At 41.8% G+C, this 24,153-nt stretch overlaps 1 protein-coding gene across 2 annotated transcripts in view; it reads left to right on the forward strand.

Moving 5' to 3' along the window:
- Positions 1-7,054: 7,054 nt before the first annotated feature.
- The window catches only part of LOC140209502 (uncharacterized), a 109,498-nt gene continuing 92,399 nt past the window's right edge, over positions 7,055-24,153 (forward strand). For both annotated transcript variants that reach the window (XM_072277745.1, XM_072277746.1), the window contains exon 1: positions 7,055-7,278. In XM_072277745.1, the coding sequence (XP_072133846.1) occupies positions 7,241-7,278 (38 nt within the window). In that variant the 5' untranslated portion in view covers positions 7,055-7,240. The remainder of the gene's footprint in view (positions 7,279-24,153) is intronic.

Genomic DNA, 24,153 nt, shown 5'->3' on the forward strand with positions numbered 1-24,153 from the left:
GACAGCCATTCTGATATTCCAGAGAATCAATTTTGTTAATTGATGTTCTCTTCCTCAGTATACCTACAGAAGCCCTTAGGATTCTCCATCACCTTATCTGCTAGAGAAATCTCATGCCTTTTTTAGCCCTCCTGATTTCTTTCTTTAATGTTCTCTTGCATTTCTTATACTCCTCAAGTACCTCATTTGTTCTTATCTGCCATACACCTCCTTTTTTTTTATCTTAACCAGGACCTCAATATCTCTTGAAAATCAAGGTTTCCTAAATCTGTTAGCCTTGCTTTTATTCCAGAAGGTACACACAAGCTTTGTACTCTCAAAATTTTACTTTTGAAGGTCTCCTACTGTCATAAGGTGGTGGCTGCGAACGGACCCAAGTGCAAGACACAGACACTGAAGTACTAGGAACAGGACTAGGATACAGGGCGATGGCAAGGACATGGACAGGAAAACCAGGAACCTGGAACAGGACTGAACAAGAGAGCTAGGAGCCTGGGCTTGGACTCCAAGCCAGAGACTGGACAAGGACCCAATACCTGGGTCTTGCCTCTGGCTCAGACCCCAGAACTAGGCAAGGACGAGGCTTGGCAAGCAGGCAGAATGAGGCTGGAGTCTTCAAGCTTGAGGTTAGAGGCGAGGCTTGGCAGGAGGCAGGAGGCTGGAGTCTTCAGGCTTGAGGCTAGAGGCGAGGCTTGGCAGGAGGCAGGAGGCTAGAGGCTAGAGACTTGGCTTGGCAAGAGGCTAGAGGCTAGAGACTCGGCTTGGCTTGGCAAGAGGCTAGTAGCTAGAGACTCGGCTTGGCTTGGCAAGAGGCTAGAAGCTAGAGACTCGGCTTGGCTTGGCAAGAGGCTAGAGGCTAGAGACTCGGCTTGGCTTGGCAAGAGGCTAGAAGCTAGAGACTCGGCTTGGCTTGGCAAGAGGCTAGAGGCTAGAGACTCGGCTTGGCTTGGCAAGAGGCTAGAAGCTAGAGACTCGGCTTGGCTTGGCAAGAGGCTAGAGGCTAGAGACTCGGCTTGGCTTGGCAAGAGGCTAGAGGCTAGAGACTCGGCTTGGCTTGGCAAGAGGCTAGAAGCTAGAGACTCGGCTTGGCTTGGCAAGAGGCTAGAGGCTAGAGACTCGGCTTGGCTTGGCAAGAGGCTAGAAGCTAGAGACTCGGCTTGGCTTGGCAAGAGGCTAGAAGCTAGAGACTCGGCTTGGCTTGGCAAGAGGCTAGAAGCTAGAGACTCGGCTTGGCTTGGCAAGAGGCTAGAGGCTAGAGACTCGGCTTGGCTTGGCAAGAGGCTAGAGGCTAGAGACTCGGCTTGGCTTGGCAAGAGGCTAGAGGCTAGAGACTCGGCTTGGCTTGGCAAGAGGCTAGAAGCTAGAGACTCGGCTTGGCTTGGCAAGAGGCTAGAAGCTAGAGACTCGGCTTGGCTTGGCAAGAGGCTAGAGGCTAGAGACTCGGCTTGGCTTGGCAAGAGGCTAGAGGCTAGAGACTCGGCTTGGCTTGGCAAGAGGCTAGAGGCTAGAGACTCGGCTTGGCTTGGCAAGAGGCTAGAGGCTAGAGACTCGGCTTGGCTTGGCAAGAGGCTAGAAGCTGGAGACTCGGCTTGGCTTGGCAAGAGGCTAGAAGCTGGAGACTCGGCTTGGCTTGGCAAGAGGCTAGAAGCTGGAGACTCGGCTTGGCTTGGCAAGAGGCTAGAAGCTGGAGACTCGGCTTGGCTTGGCAAGAGGCTAGAAGCTGGAGACTCGGCTTGGCTTGGCAAGAGGCTAGAAGCTGGAGACTCGGCTTGGCTTGGCAAGAGGCTAGAAGCTGGAGACTCGGCTTGGCTTGGCAAGAGGCTAGAAGCTGGAGACTCGGCTTGGCTTGGCAAGAGGCTAGAAGCTAGAGACTCGGCTTGGCTTGGCAAGAGGCTAGAAGCTAGAGACTCGGCTTGGCTTGGCAAGAGGCTAGAAGCTAGAGACTCGGCTTGGCTTGGCAAGAGGCTAGAAGCTAGAGACTCGGCTTGGCTTGGCAAGAGGCTAGAAGCTAGAGACTCGGCTTGGCTTGGCAAGAGGCTAGAAGCTAGAGACTCGGCTTGGCTTGGCAAGAGGCTAGAAGCTAGAGACTCGGCTTGGCTTGGCAAGAGGCTAGAAGCTAGAGACAGCTTGGCTTGGCAAGAGGCTAGAAGCTAGAGACAGCTTGGCTTGGCAAGAGGCTAAAGGCTAGAGGCTGGAGTCTTCAGGCTTGAGGCTATAGGCGAGGCTTGGCAGGAGGCTGAAGTCTTCAGGCTTGAGGCTAGAGGCGAGGCTTGGCAGAAGGCAGGATTTACTCCGAGCCAGAGACCGGAAAAGGACCCAGTACCTGGGTCTTGCCTCTGGCTTGGACCCCAGAACCAGGCAAGGACGAGGCTTGGCAGGCAGGCAGGACGAGACTGGAGTCTTCAGGCTTGAGGCCAGGCAAGAGACGAGGCAAAGCGAGGCTGGATGCTGGAGACTTGAGGCGAGGCTGGAGGCTGGAGGCTGGAGACTTGAGGCGAGGCTGGAGGCTGGAGGCAGGAGGCAGGAGACTTGAGGCAAGGTTGGAGGCTGGAGGCAGGAGGCAGGAGACTTGAGGCGAGGCTGGAGGCAGGAGCCAGGATACTTGAGGTGAGGCTTGGCAGGCTCCTCTTGGGCAGGGCGCAGTTCACCTGGGCAGGGTGCGATCACCACCTGACAGAGGTAAGGGACAGGAAGGGACACAACCAACCCCAGGTAACGGCAAGATGGCCAGGCTTACCTGGGCAGAGGCAAGGGACAGGAAGAGAGCTAGGTACAGGGTGGCTCCAGGACAAGACTGCAGGCGGGACAAGGCAAGAGTTACCAGCAAGCCAAGGCAAGGCTTCTGACAAAGCGAGGCAAGTCGAGAACTTCAGGCGAGGCGAGAGTTACCGGCAAGACAAGGCAAGGCAAGGCAAGGCAAGGCAAGGCAAGGCTAGGCAAGGCAAGGCTAGGCAAGGCAAGGCTAGGCAAGGCAAGGCAAGGCAAGGCAAGGCAAGGCAAGGCAAGGCAAGGCAAGGGTTCAGGCAAGGAAAAAGAAGGCGGAGTACGGACAAGAGCAATCCAGCAGCCACGCCTGGGTCTCTGAAGGTATTTATGCAGCCAGCCCTAACGAGCATCAGCTGCCTCAATTAGCTCAACAAGAACAGAAACAGGGTAGATAAGAAAACCTGGAGCAAAGCTCAATGGACCGGACCGTGAACCGGAATACGGACTTCAAGGACCAGACCATGACACCTACACCTTTGCTAGGAAACAGCCTATCTCAATCCACACTTGTCGGATCCTTTCTGATGCCATCAAAAATGGTCTTTCTACAATTTAGAATCTCAACACGAGGACCAGGCCTATCATTTTCCATAATTACCTTGAAATTAATGGCATTATGATTATTAGATGTGAAGTGTGCTCCTACACAAACTTCTGTCATCAGCCCTGTCTCATTCCCTAATAGGAGATAAAGTATTACCCACCCTCTTGTTGGGATTTCTATGTACTGATTACAGAAACTTCTCTGAACACATTTGACAAACTCTATCCCATCTAGTCCTTTTACAGTATGGGAATCCCAGTCAACAAGTGGAAAGTTAAAATCACCCACTGACACAACATTATGTTTCTTGTAACAGTCAGCGATCTGTCTATAAATTTGTTTCTCTAAATCCAGCAGACATTTGGGTAGTTTAAAATATAGCCCCACTAATATGGTCATAACTTCCTATTCCTCAATTACAGTCATAAAGCCTCAGTAGATGACTTCTCCAGTTTGTCCTGACTGAGCACTGCTGTGACATTTTCCTTGACTAGTAAAGCTACGCCTCCCCTTTTAATCCCTCCTGCTCTGTCATGTCTAAAACAGCTGAACCTCGGAATATTGAGCTGCCATTTCTGCCCCTCCTGCAACCAAGTCTCAGTAATGGCTGCAATATCATAATTCTATGTGTTGATCCATGCCCTGAGCTCATCTGCCTTTGCTGCAATACTTCTTGTATTGAAATCTGCTCAACTCAGTACATTAGCCCCACCATGCTCAACCTTTTTCATCCTGACTTTGTCTGAGATCTTAACAACATCTATCTCCACAACCACTCTACTATCTGGTCTGGCACTTTGGTTCCCACCCCACTGCAACTCTAGTTTAATCCCCACCCCGCCTCCCCCTGCCCTGTCCTCATGCAGTACTAGCAAAGCTTCCCACTACGATATTGGTCTCCCTCCAGTTTAGGTGCAAACCATCGCTTCTGTACAGGTCCTACATTCTGTGGAAGAGAGCCCAATGATCTAAAAATCTGAAGCCCACCCTCCTACATGAACGCCTTAGCCACATGTTAAATTGTATGATCTTCCTATGTCTGGCCTCACTAGAACATGGCACAGGTAGCATTCCTGAGAACACAACCCTGGAGGTCCTGTCCTTTAACTTAGCACCTAACTCACTGAACGCACTTTACAAAACCTCAACATTCTTCCTACCTATGTATTAGTACTGACAGGAGCCATGACCTCTGGCTGCTCACCCTCCCATTTGAGAATGCTGAAGACTTGATCAGAGATGTCCCAGACCTGGGCAACCGGGATGTAACATAGCATCTGGGAATCTCATTCTTGTCTACAGAACTTCCTTTCTGTTCTCCTGACTAATGAACTTCCATCACCACAGCTTGCCTCTTCTCCCCCCCACAACCCGCCCCCCCCCCCACCGCCGTTCTGAGGAACAGAGCCAGACTTAGTGCCAGATGCCTGACCGCTATGACTTTTCTCTCCTAGTCCATTCCTCCAACAGTCCCCAGAGTAACATACCTGTTGTTGAGGGGGAGGTCACGAGGGTAGTCTGCTCTAGTTGTTTAACCCCTCCTTCCCACCTGACTGTCATTCAGTTTTCTGTGTCCTGCACCTTGAGTGTAGTTACCTCTCAGTTTGTCTTGTCACCCCCTCATCATCCTGAATGATCCAGAGTTCATCCAGTTCCAGCTCCAACTCCTTAACATGGTCTGCTGGAAGTTGCAGCTGGATGCACTTCTTGCAGGTGAAGTCACCAAGGACACTGGAGGCCTCTGTGCCTTCCTACATCCTGCAAAACGAGCATTCAACTATCCTGACCGGCATCCCTACTGGTTAAGCTGCTATTATAAAGAAGGAAATTGGAAAAAAAAACAACTAGCTACAGTTTTTCACTTTCTCTCACTCAAGCCTGTCCTCGCTGAAGCCGCAAAGAGCTAAAACCTCAAAATTCCCAGTCTAGCACTGTCCGTTCCAACAAAGCTCCACCTGTTCCTCTACCTGCCCCTGCCTTATTTTAATTTGCACTTGCTAATGACTCCTGATCTCTGGCTGGTTGCTGTTCAAACGTCAAAACTCCCGCAAACCACTGCTTTTTAATGCTCTCTAGCTGAACTGAGTAAGCCACCTCTTTCAATAGGTACATTTAATGTCAGAGGAATGTAGACAATATACATCCTGAAATTCCTTTTCTTCACAAACATCCACAAAAACAGAGGAGTATCCCAAAGAATGAATAACGGTTAAATGTTAGAACGCTTAGCTCTTCCCCAACACAAAAGCAGCAAGGCAATGCCCCACCTCCCCCACCAGCAAAAAAAGCATCAGTGCCCCCCCCCACCAAGCACTCAAGCGTGCAGCAAAGCATCAGTAAAGACACAGGTTTGCAGTACCCCAAAGACTACTCGTTCACCCGGTATTTGACATACCACAGGCTCTCTCTCTCTCCCTAATAAGGGAAAAGGAGGTGTCCCCATTTCACAGTGAGAGGGGAGACATAACAAAACAAATTGCTGATTTATGGTATGAAAATTCTGTTGCATTGCCTTGACTGAGCTCTGCGCCTCTGGGCGCACAGCCAGCAACAAGTGCACTGCTTCCGATCTTTTTTGTTCTCCCACGACGCACCATTTGGCGGCGCCCGCCTCCAGAGCCATGAAAATGCAGCACCCTGAAGGCGCTCTAGTCTTCTAGGCTGCGTCCTTGGCATATTGAAAAGTGGCCGGTTCTGAGGCCCTGACAGCAGGTCCCATTCCCGCAAAGGACCAAAATCAGAGAGTAACTCCAGGTCAGGATCTTCAACGGAACCTTGAAAGGGCAAAGAAGAGGTATCAAAGATAGAAATAAAGCTGTTTCCAAAGATGCAAGATGTCGCCATGTAGTGCCATATCACTCAGCTCTGCCCTTCTCTCACTCTTGATCTCTGATTCACCATTGTTCAAACGCCATGTCTGCACGCTTTTATGCATTGACTGGCTGCCACTTGATAGGCTGATAAATAATTGCATTATTGAGCAGGTGTATATGTGTACATAATAAAGTGGCCACTGAGTGTTTAAAATGTAACTGACATTTAATTTCAACATAGTTATTTGCATGCCGGTTTGGATGGCTGTGGAAGGAAAATCGTGTTTTTGTAATCAGGAGTAAACAGTCTGTATACACTCTAATACTGCTGCATCTTTAACTCATAATTTCCATTTTGTGTAAGAATAGGTGTATTTAAGTGAGTTAAATTTTAAGAGACTCTTGTGAGTTTCTTCATAACCTTTAATGCAGGTGGATTTTCAAAACTAAACAAAGAAAACTTCATACTTCCTGCAGCCCATTATCATGAAAACAAAATTGTTTTCAATCATTTGTGACTTCCTTTATAAAACCTAACATTGTGGACTCAACTTAGCTCGGTGTCAGTTATTTTAATATATTGACAATTAACCCACTATTTTAATACAAAAGAAAGGATAGAGTTTTTACGGAGTTGAGGTCTTTGCAGTAGATGACATAGTTCAGTATGCTTAGTAATAAATAATAATGTTAGTGCTTCCATTTTTCTATGCCATTTCAAAATTATTTTAAGTATGATAATTTAAAAACAGGACAATAACAAGTGATCTAAATAGTTAACATCATCTAATAATTCATATTATTCAGTCAGCCTTTGTGGGTATTGGGTTTAGTTTAACACATTGGCAAATTCAGATTTTATAGGGTGCAGCTAATAGGTAAATTACAGTATGCAACACAACCAATAATAAAGCACGTGATTCCACAGCAGGGGAGTACTAACTAGTGAAGGTGAAGGTGCACTTCATTAACTGGGTAAATACTATGTAGCTGTTGAGAAACAGTGAAGAAGGTTTATTTACTCATTGTTTGTACATTTCTTAAACTATATGGAACAATATAAAAACCAGCGCTGGAGATTCTTTTGACACGAAATTAACAAACCTGAGGGTGTAAAATGTCACTTAGTAGGAAAAATTGGAGTGCTCTCTCCAGGTAGGTGTCTTTTAATATTTAACACTTTGACTACTTCCGTATTAGTGCTTACATTTACACTTGCACTTTATAGGACAACTTTTATGATAAGTAAAAAATGAAAAAAAACAAGTCTAGCAGCATGTAGTTTGATACATTGTAAAGGAAATGAAACCTGAATACTTTATATTAAGTCTCAACTGCCTTTTAAAATGCACCGATTGGTGGAATATCAGGCAGGTACGGTAAGAATGTAGAAACAATATTCACCAAGTAATCTAATGTCAAAATAAGCTTGAAGAGCTCACCTATATGATCTCTTTAGTACTTGAACCTATGAATTACTATCCACCTGAGTATTCTACAATAGCTACTCTGTATATGATGAGCACAAACACACCAATTCATCCACGGAATTATTTTTCATGGAATAATGGTGATCATCTGTAAAGTCTGTTTATTTAGTGGTGCTCATACTCAAGTAAATGTGAATTTAAAAACATACAGATTGTAAGTCCTGTATATAATTCTGCATTTCAGCTTGCAAGTATCTTTATTAGGTCATTGAATTGGTAGATCAGCTTTATAAATTTATTTTGTATATTTCCTTTGTAACAAATCAGAGGCCGATAAAGTTACTGTGAAATTTGGTCAGTAGGTGAGTGTAGACAACACAATTCTTCGTGGCAAATAGGATTGGCATTGTGTATGATTGATATGGCAAAAGGTATCTTGTTTCCAGGAAATGGGAGTTTTTCTTCCTCAATCAATGAAGTTGACTCCAGCAAGATCTATATGGAATCTCATTCAAGACTAATAGTCATTTTTTGGTTTTGTATTATACATGTTGCTTGCTTATCTTTATACATCCAAGTTCTGAGAGAAGGCATTGATGCAGATCTGTAGTGTGTTTAGAGTCGTACAACACAAAACAGGCCTTTTAAACCATCATGTCTGTGCTGATCATCAATCACCTATTCATAGTATTCCCTTTTACTAGTACTTTGTCTGTAGACTTCTATGCCTTGGTAAGACAAACACTCATCCAGTTTATAAATGTAGTCAGAATACCTGGCTCCACCACCTTTTCAGGCAGTGTATTCCAGATTGGAACCAGCTTCTGAGTGCAAGAAATGAGAGTGTATCTATTTAAAAATATTAAAATATGTTGAGTATACTGGGGCTTCTATGTGGCCGATATAAGGGAATCCAAATGTATATAAGAAGCTATGTGAATGGGGTCATGGAATGATGGGCTGAACTACTCAAGGTAGACAAATTTAGTTCAGATGTATCAAGGATCAGTTTTATTTGCCATGTACGTTTACAAGTATTAGGAATTTGCTGTGGTGTGTTGGCACAGCATGCAACAACAACAACATTCTACAACTATAAATAATAAAGAATTGTATAAAAAATGTTCAAGGTTAATCTAAGCTCTAAAGTCAGAGGTTATAGGTAAAGTTATGGAGATGGAATAATCTTTTTGTAATGAATCTCTCATTTAAAATCTAATCTCACCAGCAGGCATAGTGCCTATGGACTAGTTTTGCTAACTTGCAGTCACTAATAATAAACCAAATAGCTGATTACTAAAGCTAACAAAACTGAACTTAATTGATTTAACTATGTTAAATCAGGTAGAATCGATAATTGGCTTCATTTTTGTCCATTCATATTGCTGTTCAAAAAACCTATTAGAGTTAATAGAATTTTAACATAATAAAGGTAAATAAAGTAACAAATCCAAATCAAAGTAATAAAGTACATGGCAAATCATTCAAAATTATGTCAACATGATAGTCAATGGACATGAAAGACACTGCATGTCTATATTTAAGAGCTAGCCATGTATACACCAAGAGTTTACCATGTAAGCAGTCACCTCTTCTGGAAGAGGGCCAGAGGAGAGTGATACCATCCCTGTAGAATGCAAACAGAAAGTTAAAATAAAATAAGGCTGTTGTAGTATTGTTATCTGATGATTATTTGCAAAATGGGTGAAGAAGTTAACAGCCAAAAATCTTGCAGCCAAACTTAAGTTTTTAACTTGATATTATGACAAAGTACTATATTAAGTATACTGGAAGATGTATGTGCAGGTATAGCTGTGATTGTACTCTGCAATAACATGTGACTTCAGTGAGCAAAATGTTCGTTGACAACAGCTTTCATGGATTTTTTTTTTTAACTTTAAGAATTGACCAGGTAATTGCTGATATGATAACATGAGCCCTTTGAACAGGTACAGACAACCTCACCCTACACTATGACATGTTACCAAGTCAGAATGAAAAATAATGAGCATAAGGAGGTGGATAATTTTGTAACTTCTGAAAGATTGCTTTTGAGTTCAAATCTAAACTTATTTCTCCACAAATCAGAATGAAGCATCCTTATACAAAAATATCAAGTAGTTGTAGTTTGAGAAGAAACATTTTGGATCCTAAAGATCCAGGTAAATATAATCTTACAGCAGTTATGTAAATAGATGTTTGAAAATGTAATTTCCAGTTCCATTAGTAACATGAAGGATTTGATATATATTTCTCAATGGAAACGATGTTTTGAAAACACAGTCCTGTCACTGTGAAGTGAATGATTTGCATAATCTAAGAAGAAGCAGGTTTTGGATGTATAATCCCCAGAAAGCCAAGAGAAACCAATATTGAAAAAAAACATTAAATTTAATCTCTTAAATGCAGCAGTATTAGGCCAATTTTAAATTGGATTGAGCAGTTGAGCATCTTTATTTAACAAAAAACAACATATTCAAAGGCTAAAAGCAATTGAGTTACAAAATTCAGCTGTGTAACATGTGTGATTTGGGGCACTAGGAGTGCCAATCAATTCCAAGTACACCCATTGCATTTGGGAGTCTTGGGTCAGATGTGTTGATGTAGTCATTAGCAAATGCACAGCTAAACGAGGTCAGAATTGTGCAGAGGAGGAATGAATCATTAATTAGCATGCAGTGTTTCTCTTAAACTTGCATGACTGAATGCATGTTTGGCCACAGAAAGGACTCCCTGTTGGTGTAGTTTGAAAAATTAATCATGTACACAGTAGATGCTGGTTGATTGCTTCTGACTGCTACATAATTTTGTAAATAAATGCCAGAGTTCTTTAATATCATTCAAGTCGACAGAGAATGATATAAGAGGTGGTGAGTGGGTTTGGCCCCACCAAGGTTTCTAGACCAACCCGTTAGTTCTGGATATGATGTTCTAGAAAGGGTTCTCTTTGAGAATCAGATTAAGCAAAAATATGCAAGTAAGAGCAAGGTGCTAGAAGAGAGGAAGGGAAGAGTGAATGAAGGACTCTCAGCTGAAGGACATAGAGTATCTTTCAAAGAGTAATTCTACTTATGCTGAAGAGCATTTGGTGAGGTATCTGTATCTTAGCAAGGATATGCATGTTGAAAACAGCCGGATGTTCCAAATATATGTACAAACTAGGAGCAGGACAAGAATTGCCTTGTCATTAGCTGGGTCTTGGTATGATAGACCAATACTTGCAGCATCTTGCAGGTTTATACAGGGGGTCATTTATGATCAGTTCAACTAACTACGTCTCATGCTCGCCTGCCAGAGTGAAAACTTATTTTTGTAAGTATTGTGGGTGGGAAATAGAGTAAAATGTCATAGACTAGTAGCATGTTGTCTTGCAGTTAATTTAAGTCAAGGTTATGATTACCCTCTCTGGAAGGGCTGGAAGGGATCTCTGTCTCTCAGTTTCCAGGTCATGCAACATGCAAATCAGTCCCTGATAAGTTGGCAGCAAACATGGAAGTCCATTCTGTAGCAGGTCAACTGCCATTTGTACTTGAGAAGTATGACACACCAAAGAATTATTCCTGGTTGACAAAGTCAATGGGCTGATGAAATAGCCCATGTAAGCGTGGGCAGTATGTTTACAATAAAAACATGCTTTTATTGTATTATTAAAACTTCTAAATCACTGTTCTTCTGCCTGAGCTGCTCAGGTGAAGCCCTGTAGCACTCAATGAATGTTACAGTCAGGCTGTCCATCTATTAATGTAAATATATAAGACAACTCCAGTTTCTCATTCATGAATGGTTCCACACTCTGCCTGATTTTGTTTGCAAAACATAGGTTGGTCCAAATCAAAAATAAAAACATCACCAAATATACAATCCAATGATACTCAAAGGAATAGGTGTGCTGTATTCCATAGAAATGATCCCTATGGGGTTGTTTTAATAGTTTGCCTTCCATTTGCTTTTGTTTCTTTTGGTGCTCCTTCACCCTCTTTTACCCCTTTGGCTTCAACAGAGTTGGTGGATGAGTTCTGACTTTCAGAGGAAGTCTGCACAAGAGTTAGAGCATTTTGGGGCATAGCCCTGCATCACACTGCACCACCTTAAGGAGAGCATCAGGGAGTAAATCTGTGATTATTAGGCATGAGATCATATTCAGCAGAGAACATTGATAGGGGAACAATGGTGTTCTTGTGTAATAAATGCCTGAAGCTAGAGATACATTGGTGTTTGAGCTAAATGGATCTTTTGCCATCTCCCCTTCTACATTTATTATTTGCTGATGCAGCTTGCCATGGGAGTCCAATGATTTTTCTCACAAAAGTTTGGCTGGCCTTCTGAATTGTATTCTTTATGCCATTGACTTTCTGTCAATCCCCCTATCAGAGTACATTGTTAAGAATTAGTTCAATGATCAGTAAAAACTGATGCTATACTGTTTTCTTTTTATCTCTGGAGAATTGTTATATGACCATGAAAAAGATACGGTTACTCAGATCTCATCAGGAATGCACAACTTTCAGTTTTAGGTGTAGTACTGATGAGAAGACAAATAGCTCAATAAGGGTATGAAATATATGGTGCTAAATTAGGAGGATAGATTTTATAATATCTTCTCATATTCTCCTGATTCTAGAATAGTGAGGAGCGATGCAATGAATTGATAGAAAGGATTGGCTGGTGACAGTTTCAAGGGAAATGGAATGTAATTCTTGAACAGACTTCAGCCATGGCCATTAATATGTGCAGACTAATGTCTGCAAAAACAAGCAATAAGCCAATTGGACAGATGAAATACTTTTGATGCCATTAGCACAAACTTGTTGATCATGATATCTCTACATTCCTCCTTAAAATGTACTGTAGAATTACTTTTTTTAATACACAGTGGATTCCGATTAATTGAGGCAGTCACTTGTTCCGGACAACTCTTTATTTAAAAATAAATTGAGATAATAGCCAGGATTTCCTTCATGTATTTGGGACACTGCTGCTTAATTGGGGCAGGACACTTGTTAAACAGGTTCTAACTCATGTCAGTCACTTGCATTGTGTGGCTGTTAGACGCTTTTCCATGCTTAATGCAAACAGTTTTTAAACAGCTTTAGTTGTGTGTGTTTGCGTTCAAAAACAGTGATTTTTCTCACTGATAGTTGGTGAGAAATAAACAATCAGAGAAGTCAAAACTCTTGCTCGCTGCGGTTTCAAGCATTCAGGCTTGGAGATTGAAGGAATTGAAGGTACCTATTGAAATCATCTTGAAGGTTAAAAAGAAAATGAAGATTTGGTGGTTGCACTCATCAATACCATTGTATGACATCAGTCCATTATCTGCACTGATTTTGTTCATTGCGTACATTGGATGCATTCCTCTGTCGATAAATATTAGGAACTAATTCACAGTTTTATAGTATTAGTTTATTCTCTAATTTATTTGAATACATAATTGGTTATTCTGTTTGTTTACTTTACACCTTTTTACTTATTTTCATGAATCTTTGGCTAATTAGGGTAGCAGCTTAATTGGGCCAAAAGTGTACCATTCCTATGTATCCAAATTAACATGAATCCACTGTATATGACCATAGGAACCAGCATATAGGGCAATCATGCACCTTTTCAGCTGAAAGCTGATGAAAGAAACTTTGACAGGTGGGAGCATGTCAAAGTTCCATAATTTGACTTAACCCTCGGCCAGGGATATAGTTGAGCTAAACTAACACTTAGGTTGTTGTGACTTTCTCTCCTTGACATAAAATTCTTTAAAACCATGTTGGTCCTGAATTATTCTACAGAGCTGTTTTGAAAGTTATGACCTTTCAATCATTTATACACACTTATATATACATTAATCTCATGAGTAATTAGATTCCATTTTTCTTTTCTTTCTTCTCCTGATAGAATGCAACTATTCTGCAAAAAACTTACTTTACAGCATGACAGCTGTGCAGGCGTTCATTCCCTCCATTGTCAGCGTAGTGTGTTCCACCCACAAAATGCACTGCTGCAATTTACATTGGCTACTTTGACAGCACCTGCCAAACCCATGACCCTTATCTTGTCTTGTCTTGTCCATACCGCACCAACAGCCGCCGCTGGGTTATAAGCGTGCAGGAGCAATGTGTGCTTAAGTGTCTTGCTCAAGGACTCAACACGCTGCCTTAGCTGAGGCTCGAACTCGTGACCTTCAGATCACTCGTTCAACGCCTTAACCACTTGGCCACGCTTATTACCTATGAAGTCAGTATAGCAAAGAAGGGCACTCGGAAAGCCACCAGTGCAAGTTTCCCTGAAGGTCACACACCTCCAAGAAATACACAGGAACTAAGCCTTGAAACACAGGAACGCTGTGCAAATACATTTCCCAGAGGTATAACACTGATTTAAGCAAGAAGTTCCCCAGCACTATCTCATGTTCAGTTTAGATGAGATATGAGATGCTGGTGTTGCCAACAGTGTCTTGTCCCATGCATTCACTAGTGAATAGATCAGCCAATAGAAATTGACAGTCTATTTTCTAATTCAATTTCTGTCTTAGTTTTTATTTTGTTCTTCACTGTTATTTTCTACTTACTGTCATGAAACTTTAAAGATTTTTGCTGCTATTGAGTTCCAAATGTTCTCCACTCTTTAGTTTACCTAGAAACTGTTGGCATGCTATGTACACATACAGGCACACACAAGTCAATGTGTGGCAATGCAGAAACAGAATTTTTCTTACATTTCTGAAGGAGCTGAGGCCTCTATTTTCACTTTGTCAAGGATCAATAGTTAGAAATTTGGTCAAGATAGTGCCAGCGTACAGCACTCCCTCAGTTGATATCTGCCAGGTAGTTCACGAACATTTCTTCTTTACTTCTTTTACTTCTATTTTTCATCTTCAGTGTCTTTCTGGTGCTGTTAGAGCCTGCAGTTTACAGATTGGAGATCATTTGAGTGATCCATTACTTTGCTGTCTCCGAGAAAATTCCAGGAAGAGGGCATGTACTCAGATGACCTCAATACAAAGAAGCTTTGAGCCAGGGTGTGAGCCAAATGTTTAACTCCATTTCACTAGTTAAAGTTTCCATTAATCACCGATTAAAGTGTTAAGAAAGATTGAGACATTGAAGCAAATGTGGAAACCGAGCGAGGATTTAGCGCCGACTGCCTTCCATTTCATTGCTGCTGGAGAAGGAATCAATGATTGACCTATCAATGTGTGGCTTGCTGTGGTCAGGAGGTTAGGTCTCTCTGCCTCATGTGGTGTCCCTCTCTTTTGATGAATGTCGGTGATATCGTAGGATAGTACCATGGTTCTGTGTTTATGGATTGGACTATTGCGTCTATGGACTGTGGACTTCTTCAGATTTATGATTTTTATATTCTGTGTTTTTTATCGCCTATTCCTTTTCAGTTTTGTTGTGCGAGGGAAGATGTTTAGGGTTTGAAGTTTTGTTTGTTTTTTTGTGCAGGGAAGGGTTTGTTTTTGGGGCTGGTCGATGTTCTTGTTCCATTTTGTGTGGGAGGAGAGGGGTTTGGGGTTGATGATCGGGATGCCATTCTTTTTTGTGTAGGGGAGGGGTGTGTTTGTTGTTTCTACTTGAATGACTGTCATGCTGTTTGTTTTGTGGCTATCTGGAGAAGACAAATTTCAGAGTTGTATATCCTTTGATAACAAATGAACCTTTGAACCTTTGAATTTCTGGAAGATGTATGAAACAACATTGTGCCTTTCTTGAAAAGATTTGTTGGATATTATCAGTGTTGTAAGATACCATATTTCTACTTTTCTAACAAATTTGTGGCTGATGGTAATCATTTTTACCAGTATGGTTCATGATCTATAGATATCTGCACTGCTTGACATGACAGCAGGTCTTTCCTGCAGGAACAAAACATCTTAGTAGCTTCTCAATAGTGTTTTAAATGTTGAGAACAACTCAGTGATAAAATATGAATGGTAGGAGGGGATCTGATAAAGAGATTGATTCGCATTAAATTCAAGGTTTTGCTCGGTGGCATCATAGCCGCTGAGCCGAAGGACCGTGTTCAAATTCCTGATGCCTGCTCAGAAGGGGATTGGTAATGGAACCAAAGGATCCAAGCACCAACTACTGGTGACCAAGTAGTCACGCAAGTCTCCGAGATGAGGCAAGCCAACCTATCCACAGCCTGGTTACCAGAAAGCACATGACTCAATGCCCCACACATGGATCCTGGAATGCCTGACTCTGTACAAGATCAACAAGACACCCAGGACCTTCATTGATAACTCAATGACCCATTGAAGGACAATGCTACAAGTTAACCCAAAGCCAATAGCACAAGTGTGCATCAGATGTGGAATATCCCAGGGTGATGCACTATCCCCACTGCTGTTCTGCATAGGCTTGAAGCCCCTCAGCCCAATCATCTCAAAGAGTGGATATGGATACAGGTTCAAGAGTGGAGTGACCATCAGCCGCCTCCTATACATGGATGACATCAAGCTGCACGCCAGAAATGAAACAGACTTTGACTCACTAATCCACCTGACAAGGGTGTACATACAGGATGTCATTTGGACTGGAAAAGTGCAGCCCGATGGTAGTGAAAAGAGGCAAACTCATCAAGACTGAAAGAATCAAGTTACCTGAAGGCCACATACCAGATGTACAGGACAGCTACAAATACCTGGGGGTCTTACTGGCACATGGAAGCCACGATGTGGACACAAGGAAGTCTGCATTATCCAAGTACCTCCAAAGAGTCAGACAGGTTCTAAAAAGCCAGCTGAATGGGAAGAACAAGATCAGAGTCATCAACACATTCGACCTACCAGAGATCAGATACCCATCCGCAATACTGGGCTGGCCGGGGAACGAACTGGAAGCTGCTGACATCAAGACCTGGAAACTGCTAACAATACATGGATGATTCATGTTGAGTGACTGTACAACCTTTGGAACAAAGGGGGACGGGGACTTGGAAGTGTCAAGGCCACAGTACTGGAAGAAATGTGAAACATCCAGGAGTTGTCAGGAAGATGGGCCCTAAGGATGACTACTAGGAGAATACCACAGACAGCAGGCAAGGGGTAAAGTTGTGCCAGAAGATCAGATGCCATGGCATGACAAGCCACTGCAGGAGATTTACCATCACCAGATATCAGAGGAGGCTGACATAAGAAAGTCCTACCAATGGCTGGAAATGGCAAGGCTGGGGTACGGCACAGAGTTGCTGCTCATAGCTGCACAAGAACAGGTGCTGAACATAAGAAACAGGGGACTATCACACCAGACAAGACCGAAGATGCAGATTGTGCAAGGAATCCGCTGAAACCATCCAGCACGTAGAGGCAGGGTGCGAGATGGAGGCAGGGACAGCATACACTGAACAGCACTACCAAGTTGCAGGAATTGTGTACAGGAACATTTGTACGGAGTATGGATTGGACACTCCCAAGTCCAATTTGGAAACACCCGAGGAGGTAGTGGAGAACGACAGAGCTAAGATCCTGTGGGACTTCCAACTACAGACTGATAGGCAGGTACTGGCCAACCAAAACAGACATAATAATACTAGACAAAGAACAGAAGAAAGCAATAGTAATAGATGTGGCAATCCCAAATGACAGAAACATCAGGAAGAAAGAATATGAGAAGCGGGAGAGATTGGAGAACAGATAGAAAGGATGTGGAAGGATAAAGCCAGTGTAATCCCCATGGTGATAGGAACACTTGGAGCTGTGACAGCTGGACTGGGAGAGTGGCTCCAGCAAATCCTGGGGACAACTTTTGAGACCTCAGTCCAGAAGAGTGCACGACTAGGAATAGCAAGGATAATGCACCAAATCCTCAAGCTCCCAGGCTTCTGGTAGATGATCCAAGATTGAGGGAAAAATACATGTACACACTTCCCATAAGGGCTGAGAAAAAATATATATATACAGTGTGTGTATATATACATATATATATATATATATATATATATATACACACACAATACTGTGCAAGAGACTTAGGCACATATGTATATAGCTATGCTAACACACACAAAATGATGGAGGAACTCAGCAGGACAGGCAGCATCTATGGAAGGGTCTCCGCCCCAAGCCTCAAATATACTCTTCTCCATAGATGCTGCCTGGCCTGCTGTGTTCTTCCAGCATTTTGTTTGTGTTGCTTGGATTTCCAGCATCTGCTGGTTTTCTTTTGTTTGTATATAGCTATGGTGCCTAGACTTTGACACAGTACTTGAGTAAATTTATTACACTGTACTGCTGCCAAAAAAAAAACAAATTTTGTGATGTACGTATGTGAGTGATCCTGATATGGGTCTCCATTGTGGACTGAGAGTGGGAAGGGGTCAGGAAGGGGAGAATCATGGTTGGGAAAAGGGGAGGGAGCCGGAAGCACCAAGAAAGACATTTTGTAATGATCAGTAAATCAGTTGTTTGGAATCAAATGACCTTGCTTTGTGTCCCAGAGCTGGGTGTGACTACACCTGCTCCAACCCTCTACCCCTGGCACTCCTTCTCTGCCACCTGTCCCACACCCCTCCTGCGGAGCTCCACTCTGGCAATTCTGCCAGATTTACAAAATTGCTCTCCACTCCACATTGACAAATACGTACTTTGCAAAATTCTTAAGCACTCTAGCTATACATAAGTGCCTAAGAATTTTTGCACAGCACTGTATATATAATAGCTAGTGTTACAACAGTTGAGGCTAGCCCAATTTTGGAGCCTCCTAACCTTGTGTGGTGTGTGGCCAAGTGGTTAGGTTATTAGGATCACGATCTGAAGGTCGTGGGTTCGAGTCTTGGCCAAGGCAGCATGTTGTGTCTTTGAGCAAGGCACTTAACCACACACCCAGTCCACCCAGCTGAAAATGGGTACCGGCAAAATGCTGGGGGTTAACCTCGCGATAGACTGGCGTCCTATACGGGGGGGCGGGGGGTGTCTCGTACTCTCAGTCGCTTCACGCCACAGAAACCGGCATAAGCACCAGCCTGATGGGCCACAAGGCTCGAGACAGACTTTAACTTTAACCTTGTGAGAGCATCCATGGAAAGCTCTAGGGCAAATTAAATCAAATCTCTTGTTTTTTAGAAAAAATTTAAATACCAACTGCAGTGAGATTTTGTAACCTACATACCTTTTGTTCCCTGAAAATTCATGAAAGTTGTATGACCTGTTTTGTTTTTAAGCTTTCCCTATTCAATCTCGATGTTGTGATCATTTGAAAAAATAGATAGCATTTTGATGCATTTGCAGATAATATTATTTCATTTTTTCAGTGATTTTTGACTGAAACAAACAAAATCTTAAAATATGTATTGGGTAATAAAGACAACATAAAATTTCATGAAAAGGAAACTGAATGAAGTCAATATTGCTGAAATAAAAGTTTAGCTTCTATTACTAGGCTGCAGGGTGACAGTTCTTGTCGCTGTTGAAAAATATAAAAGTATCTCAATCATCATTCTGTTCATCTTATTGAATGCCCTGGCGTAGATTTTCTAGACTTTCTCCGCTCACCAAATATAGTCATCTTCTATTATGAATATTTCACCTATTGGTGTCAGGAGCTAATGTACCATATTTCCATTGTTGTTCTGATACAAATATATATAAAGGTTGAGGGGGGACTTGATAGAGGTACTTAAAATTATGAGGGGGATAGATAGAGTTGGCGTGGATCGGCTTTTTCCATTGAGAGTGGGGGAGATTCAAACAAGAGGACGTGAGTTGAGAGTTAAAGGTCAAAAGTTTAGGGGTAACATGAGGGGGAACTTCTTTACTCAGAAAGTGGTAGCTGTGTGGAACGAGCTTCCAGCAGAAGTGGTTGAGGCAGGTTTGATGTTGTCATTTAAAGTTAAATAGGACAGCTATATGGACAGGAAAGGAATGGAGGGTTATGGGCTGAGTGCGGGTCGGTGGGACTAGGTGAGAGTAAGAGTTCGGCACGGACTAGAAGGGCCGAGATGGCCTGTTTCCGTGCTGTAATTGTTATATGGTTATATGGTTATGTCAAATAGGCTTTCTGACATTTTTCAGTTGTTTGCTTAGTCTTGCAGAAGAACTAAGGCATATTAGATTTCAAGGAAAAGCGAATGAAGCTCAGATGCATTTTCATTTTAAAACTGATTGAGGTGCAGCGAATAAGGGGATTGAATCATTGGAAAAATTTAGCATAGTTTTATAGAGAAAAAAATACATCAGGTTCATTTGTGCAGAGATAACTTTGATATGTAAAAGATTGAACTTTGTGGAACTATTGATCCCCTTTTCGTATAACCATTTGACACAAAAGGAAACTATTTGACCAATTATTGACTGACCGTTGGGCAAGCCAGTCAGCCCTAATCCTACATTCAATCCCAAACTTGCTGCAGATTTATTTCCGCAAGCACGAGGAAATCTGCAGATGCTGGAAATTCAAGCAATACACATAAAAAATGCTGGTGAACGCAGCAGGCCAGGCACGATCTATAAGAAGAGGTACAGTCAATGTTTCGGGCTGAGGCCCTTCGTCATACCTCTTCCTATAGGTGCTGCCTGGCCTGCTGCATTCACCAGCATTTTTTATGTGTGTTGCAGATTTATTTCCCACAGATAGACATTCAATGGCCACTTTGTTAAGTACAGGAGTGGAACCTGTTCTAGACCTGCTGCTGTCGACCATCCACTGCAAGATTCAACGAGTTGTGCATTCAGAGATGATCTTCTGGATGCCACTGTTGTAAAGCATGGTTACTTAAGTTACTGTTGTCTTCCTGTCAGCTTAAACCAGTCTGGCTATTCTCCTCTGACCTCAGTCATTAATGAGGGGTTTTCCCCTGCAGAACTGCCGCTCACTGGATAATTTTTGGGGGTTTTTTTTGCAAATTCTGGTGATTGTTACATGTGAAAATCCCAGGTGACCAGGTGAGAGACTCAAACCACTCTGTCTGGCAGCAACAATAATTTTACAGCAAAAGCCACTTAGATCATGTTTCTTCCCCTTTCTGGTGTTTGGTCTGAACTACAACAGAATCTCTTGACCATGTCTGCATGCTTTTATGCATTGAGTTTCTACCACATGATTGGCTGATTAGGTCTTTGTATAAACAAGCAGGTGTACAGGGTTACCTAATAAAGTCACTACAGAGTGTATATCCTTTTACAATAATCGGTTGTTTCAGCCAGCAGCTGATTCCAATTCATTAACACTCACTCCAAAGCAGATTTCTTCTTCATATCCCATGTACCCAATGCACCAGAGTTAAATTTGTACCACCAGCTAATGGGAACAGCTTTTCTTTGTCTACCGTCTCCAAATCTGTCATTTTGAAGCGTGTCTTCACATGTTTAAAAACAGAGAGCCTCATGAATTTATTATGTCTCAGTTTCTTGTTGAGCTCTTCTCACAATCTTACTTTTTTTCATTTTTCACTGTTTGAAATGTAAACTGATTATCTTCCATTCAAAACACATACTCAATTTTCATTCTATAAATTTCAATAAAATCAGTATAAAGTGAATTCAATAACAGTCAAACAATTTACTTTGCCAGAATACTGTCCAAACAGAGAAAATGAAAATGTACACTTTTTTACTGAATGAGTTAGCAAAGGATCCTCTGAGATCCTCCACACTTATAAGAACTCGAGCCAAACTAATAGGGCAAAATTGCCGTCTTGAGCGTGTTTCTCATTTATAAATTGTGGTGAATAAATAACCATTTCGGATTTGAAAAAAAGTTGTCTTTAAATTGTCAATTTTACTGCCTTCACTCTTTCCGCAACAAGTATGATTTCCCAGTGGCCAACCATTTTATTTCAAATTCCCAATCCCATTCCGACATGTCTGTCCATGGCTGTCCCTACTGCCACAATGAGGCCACTCTCAAATTCGAGGAGCAGCATCTCATATTTCATCTAATCTGATGGTATGAACAACCATTCTTTAACTTTCAGTAATTTCTCCCTTATTTCTTTTTCCATTTTCCATTGTGGCCCCACTCTTACCTCTTCTCCTTCTCCTAACCTGCCTATCACCTCCCTCAGCTGCCTCCCTTCTTTCCTTTTCTCCCATGATCCTTTCTCCTCTACTATCAGATTGCTCCTTCTTCTGCCCATTACCTTTTCACCTATTGCCTCACAGCTTCTCACTTCACCCCTTCCCCCAACCACCTACCTTCCCCCTCACCTGGCTTCAGCTATCGCCTTCCAGCTTGTACTCCTTCCCCTCCTCCCAGCTTCTTATTTTGGCTTCTTACCCCTTTCCTTTCCAGTCACGATGAATGATTTCAGTCCAAAACAGCAACTCTTTATTCCTTTCCATAGATGCTGCCTGAGCTGCTGAGTTCCTCCTACGTCTTGTGTGTGTATTACTCTGGATTGCCAACATCTGCTGAATTTCTTGTGTTTAATATTATTAAGTTCTTTAATGGTAGTGGGAGAATGTTATGAATTAATTGGTATTCATGGAGCTTACTAAATCTGCATTTCAGTAACACAATTGATGATTGGAAGTTTTTGTGGAACCACACATAGGTCTATTGTGACAACCATGAGAGTAGATAGACATCTCCAGCCTGTTACTGATTCACAAGCAATGAAAAGTTACACATTACTGAATGTGGAGATTAACAGCATGACTTAATTACATCTAATGCTAAGAATGTAAAGCTGGTAACAACCTTCAACAGATGCACTACCTATAAATATATTTTCATTGATCTTCCTCTCTCCAGTTGTTTAGGAATTTTTGGGGGTATTTCTCGAAGGGGAGAACCCCTTCAATCATAGCATATTCTTCTTGCTTTATGCCCGACTGGAATTAGTAACAATAATGGAAAAATTAACCTTTATTCATCTTGGACATTACCATTGGATTGTCTGAAGTTTATAATTAGTGAGCCACTCTTTACTTGGGTGGCTTTTCTGAGACCCAGAACTTTTTTCAACCTTTCCCATCATGATAACCTTTTGCTACATGAATAATTCTTGTACCTAGTTCTTCACATTATAAGTTAATCAAGTATGAGGTCCATGATCCCTGTATAAATGAATTTCAGAAATGTCATTGGATTAATATGGTACAAAATTAAGGCTCCATGATGGCTTGCATGTAATAGGAGCATCCACAAGGACGGTAGACTACTCGGGTGCATAAATACGATGGTGACATGTAATAAGAATGACTTAACCTGAATGAATTCCTGTTGATTTATAAGCAAATCTAACTTCTCCAGCTGCATGAATTCCTTCCACTGTTGACTCATTCTACCTTTGATAATTATCTATAATCTAAACCATCCATACAGGCACCAGCTCATTACAGTTCAGACCTTACACTTCAAAACATCAGGTGTGACAAAGAACAATACAGCCATTGCCTGCTGATATTACTTAACCTGCAAAGCAGCTCACGATTTACAAGATACTGATATTCTGTAGCATTTAAAACGACTATCTTCCCAATTGATCTTAAAATGTATCAATTTGCATTTTAAACAAGTGAAATCTAGCTCAGTACATTAGAAGTAACATGCCACATGTCTACCAGAGGATACTGTATTTGCATAGTTGTTCTGGGATCTCTCTGCAACTACAGTGCGGGTATGTCAGGCAAGATTTAACCAATAAAGGACGGCATCTACTTCAAGTTAACTCGATCAACATCAAAGAGCACTTCTTACGTCATAGTCTGTATATAATGCCGAGAACATGCAGTTCCAGCATTTTTAACAGGGATGTAAAGTGAGACAAAGAGGACGAGTTACACGCCAACCCTGCATTATGGGGAGGTTACATTCCTAGAAAATGCTCCATATCACAATTTTCTGCAAGATGAAGCTCCATCACCTGTGCATGCATCAAAAAACTCCAGCTGATAAAAGACCTTATGCTTATTTACTTTTTTCACATAAATTAAGTAAGAATGAATTTTATCCAATACCTCAAATCTTTGGGTAGTTATTTGAGAATAGGGGCAAATTCCCATTTCCCAAACATCCACAAGCCAGTGCTCGTCTCTATTTTTACTTGTGTTTTCACTAATCATGAAATAATCTTCTTTCCTGAAAGAATTTGGTAGCAAGAGAAATAAAAGGTCACAGTGAAAGAGGACGCTTAACTTATTAAAACAATGCATATCAACCATTTCAGACCACTCACAACATGGAGAATACCTATTGTGTTTGCCATTTTTACCAAATTTTTAAAACTCAATTTTTCTGCTTTTCTGTATGCTTTCTGATTTCATGTATGAAACCATTCTTTGTCAGGGAACTTTACTGATTCATATTTAGAAAGATAGATAGGGACTTTATTTTATCTTTCAAATTTCTGTATGCTCTGAAATTATACAGATTGGAGGGTAGGAAGAGTATCTGTTTATGGTACAAGGGAGAAAGAAAGCAAATATCCTCAAATAACTAGAATTGAAAATTTTTGAAACCATAATGAAGGAAATGATAGCAGGGCACTTAAAAATCATTTGGATTGAGCAGGTTCAGCTTGGATTTATAAAGAATTTCACCATCAGTTGGAATATTTTGAGGTTGTAGTTAGGAGGACAGATGTGGGAGAAATAACAATTAACAAGAAATATTAAAAATATCAAATTAACTGGATTCCACTGCACTTGAATGTGAACGACTTG

This window comes from Mobula birostris, chromosome 14 (genome assembly GCF_030028105.1).
Source record: "Mobula birostris isolate sMobBir1 chromosome 14, sMobBir1.hap1, whole genome shotgun sequence".
Lineage (NCBI taxonomy): Eukaryota > Metazoa > Chordata > Chondrichthyes > Myliobatiformes > Myliobatidae > Mobula > Mobula birostris.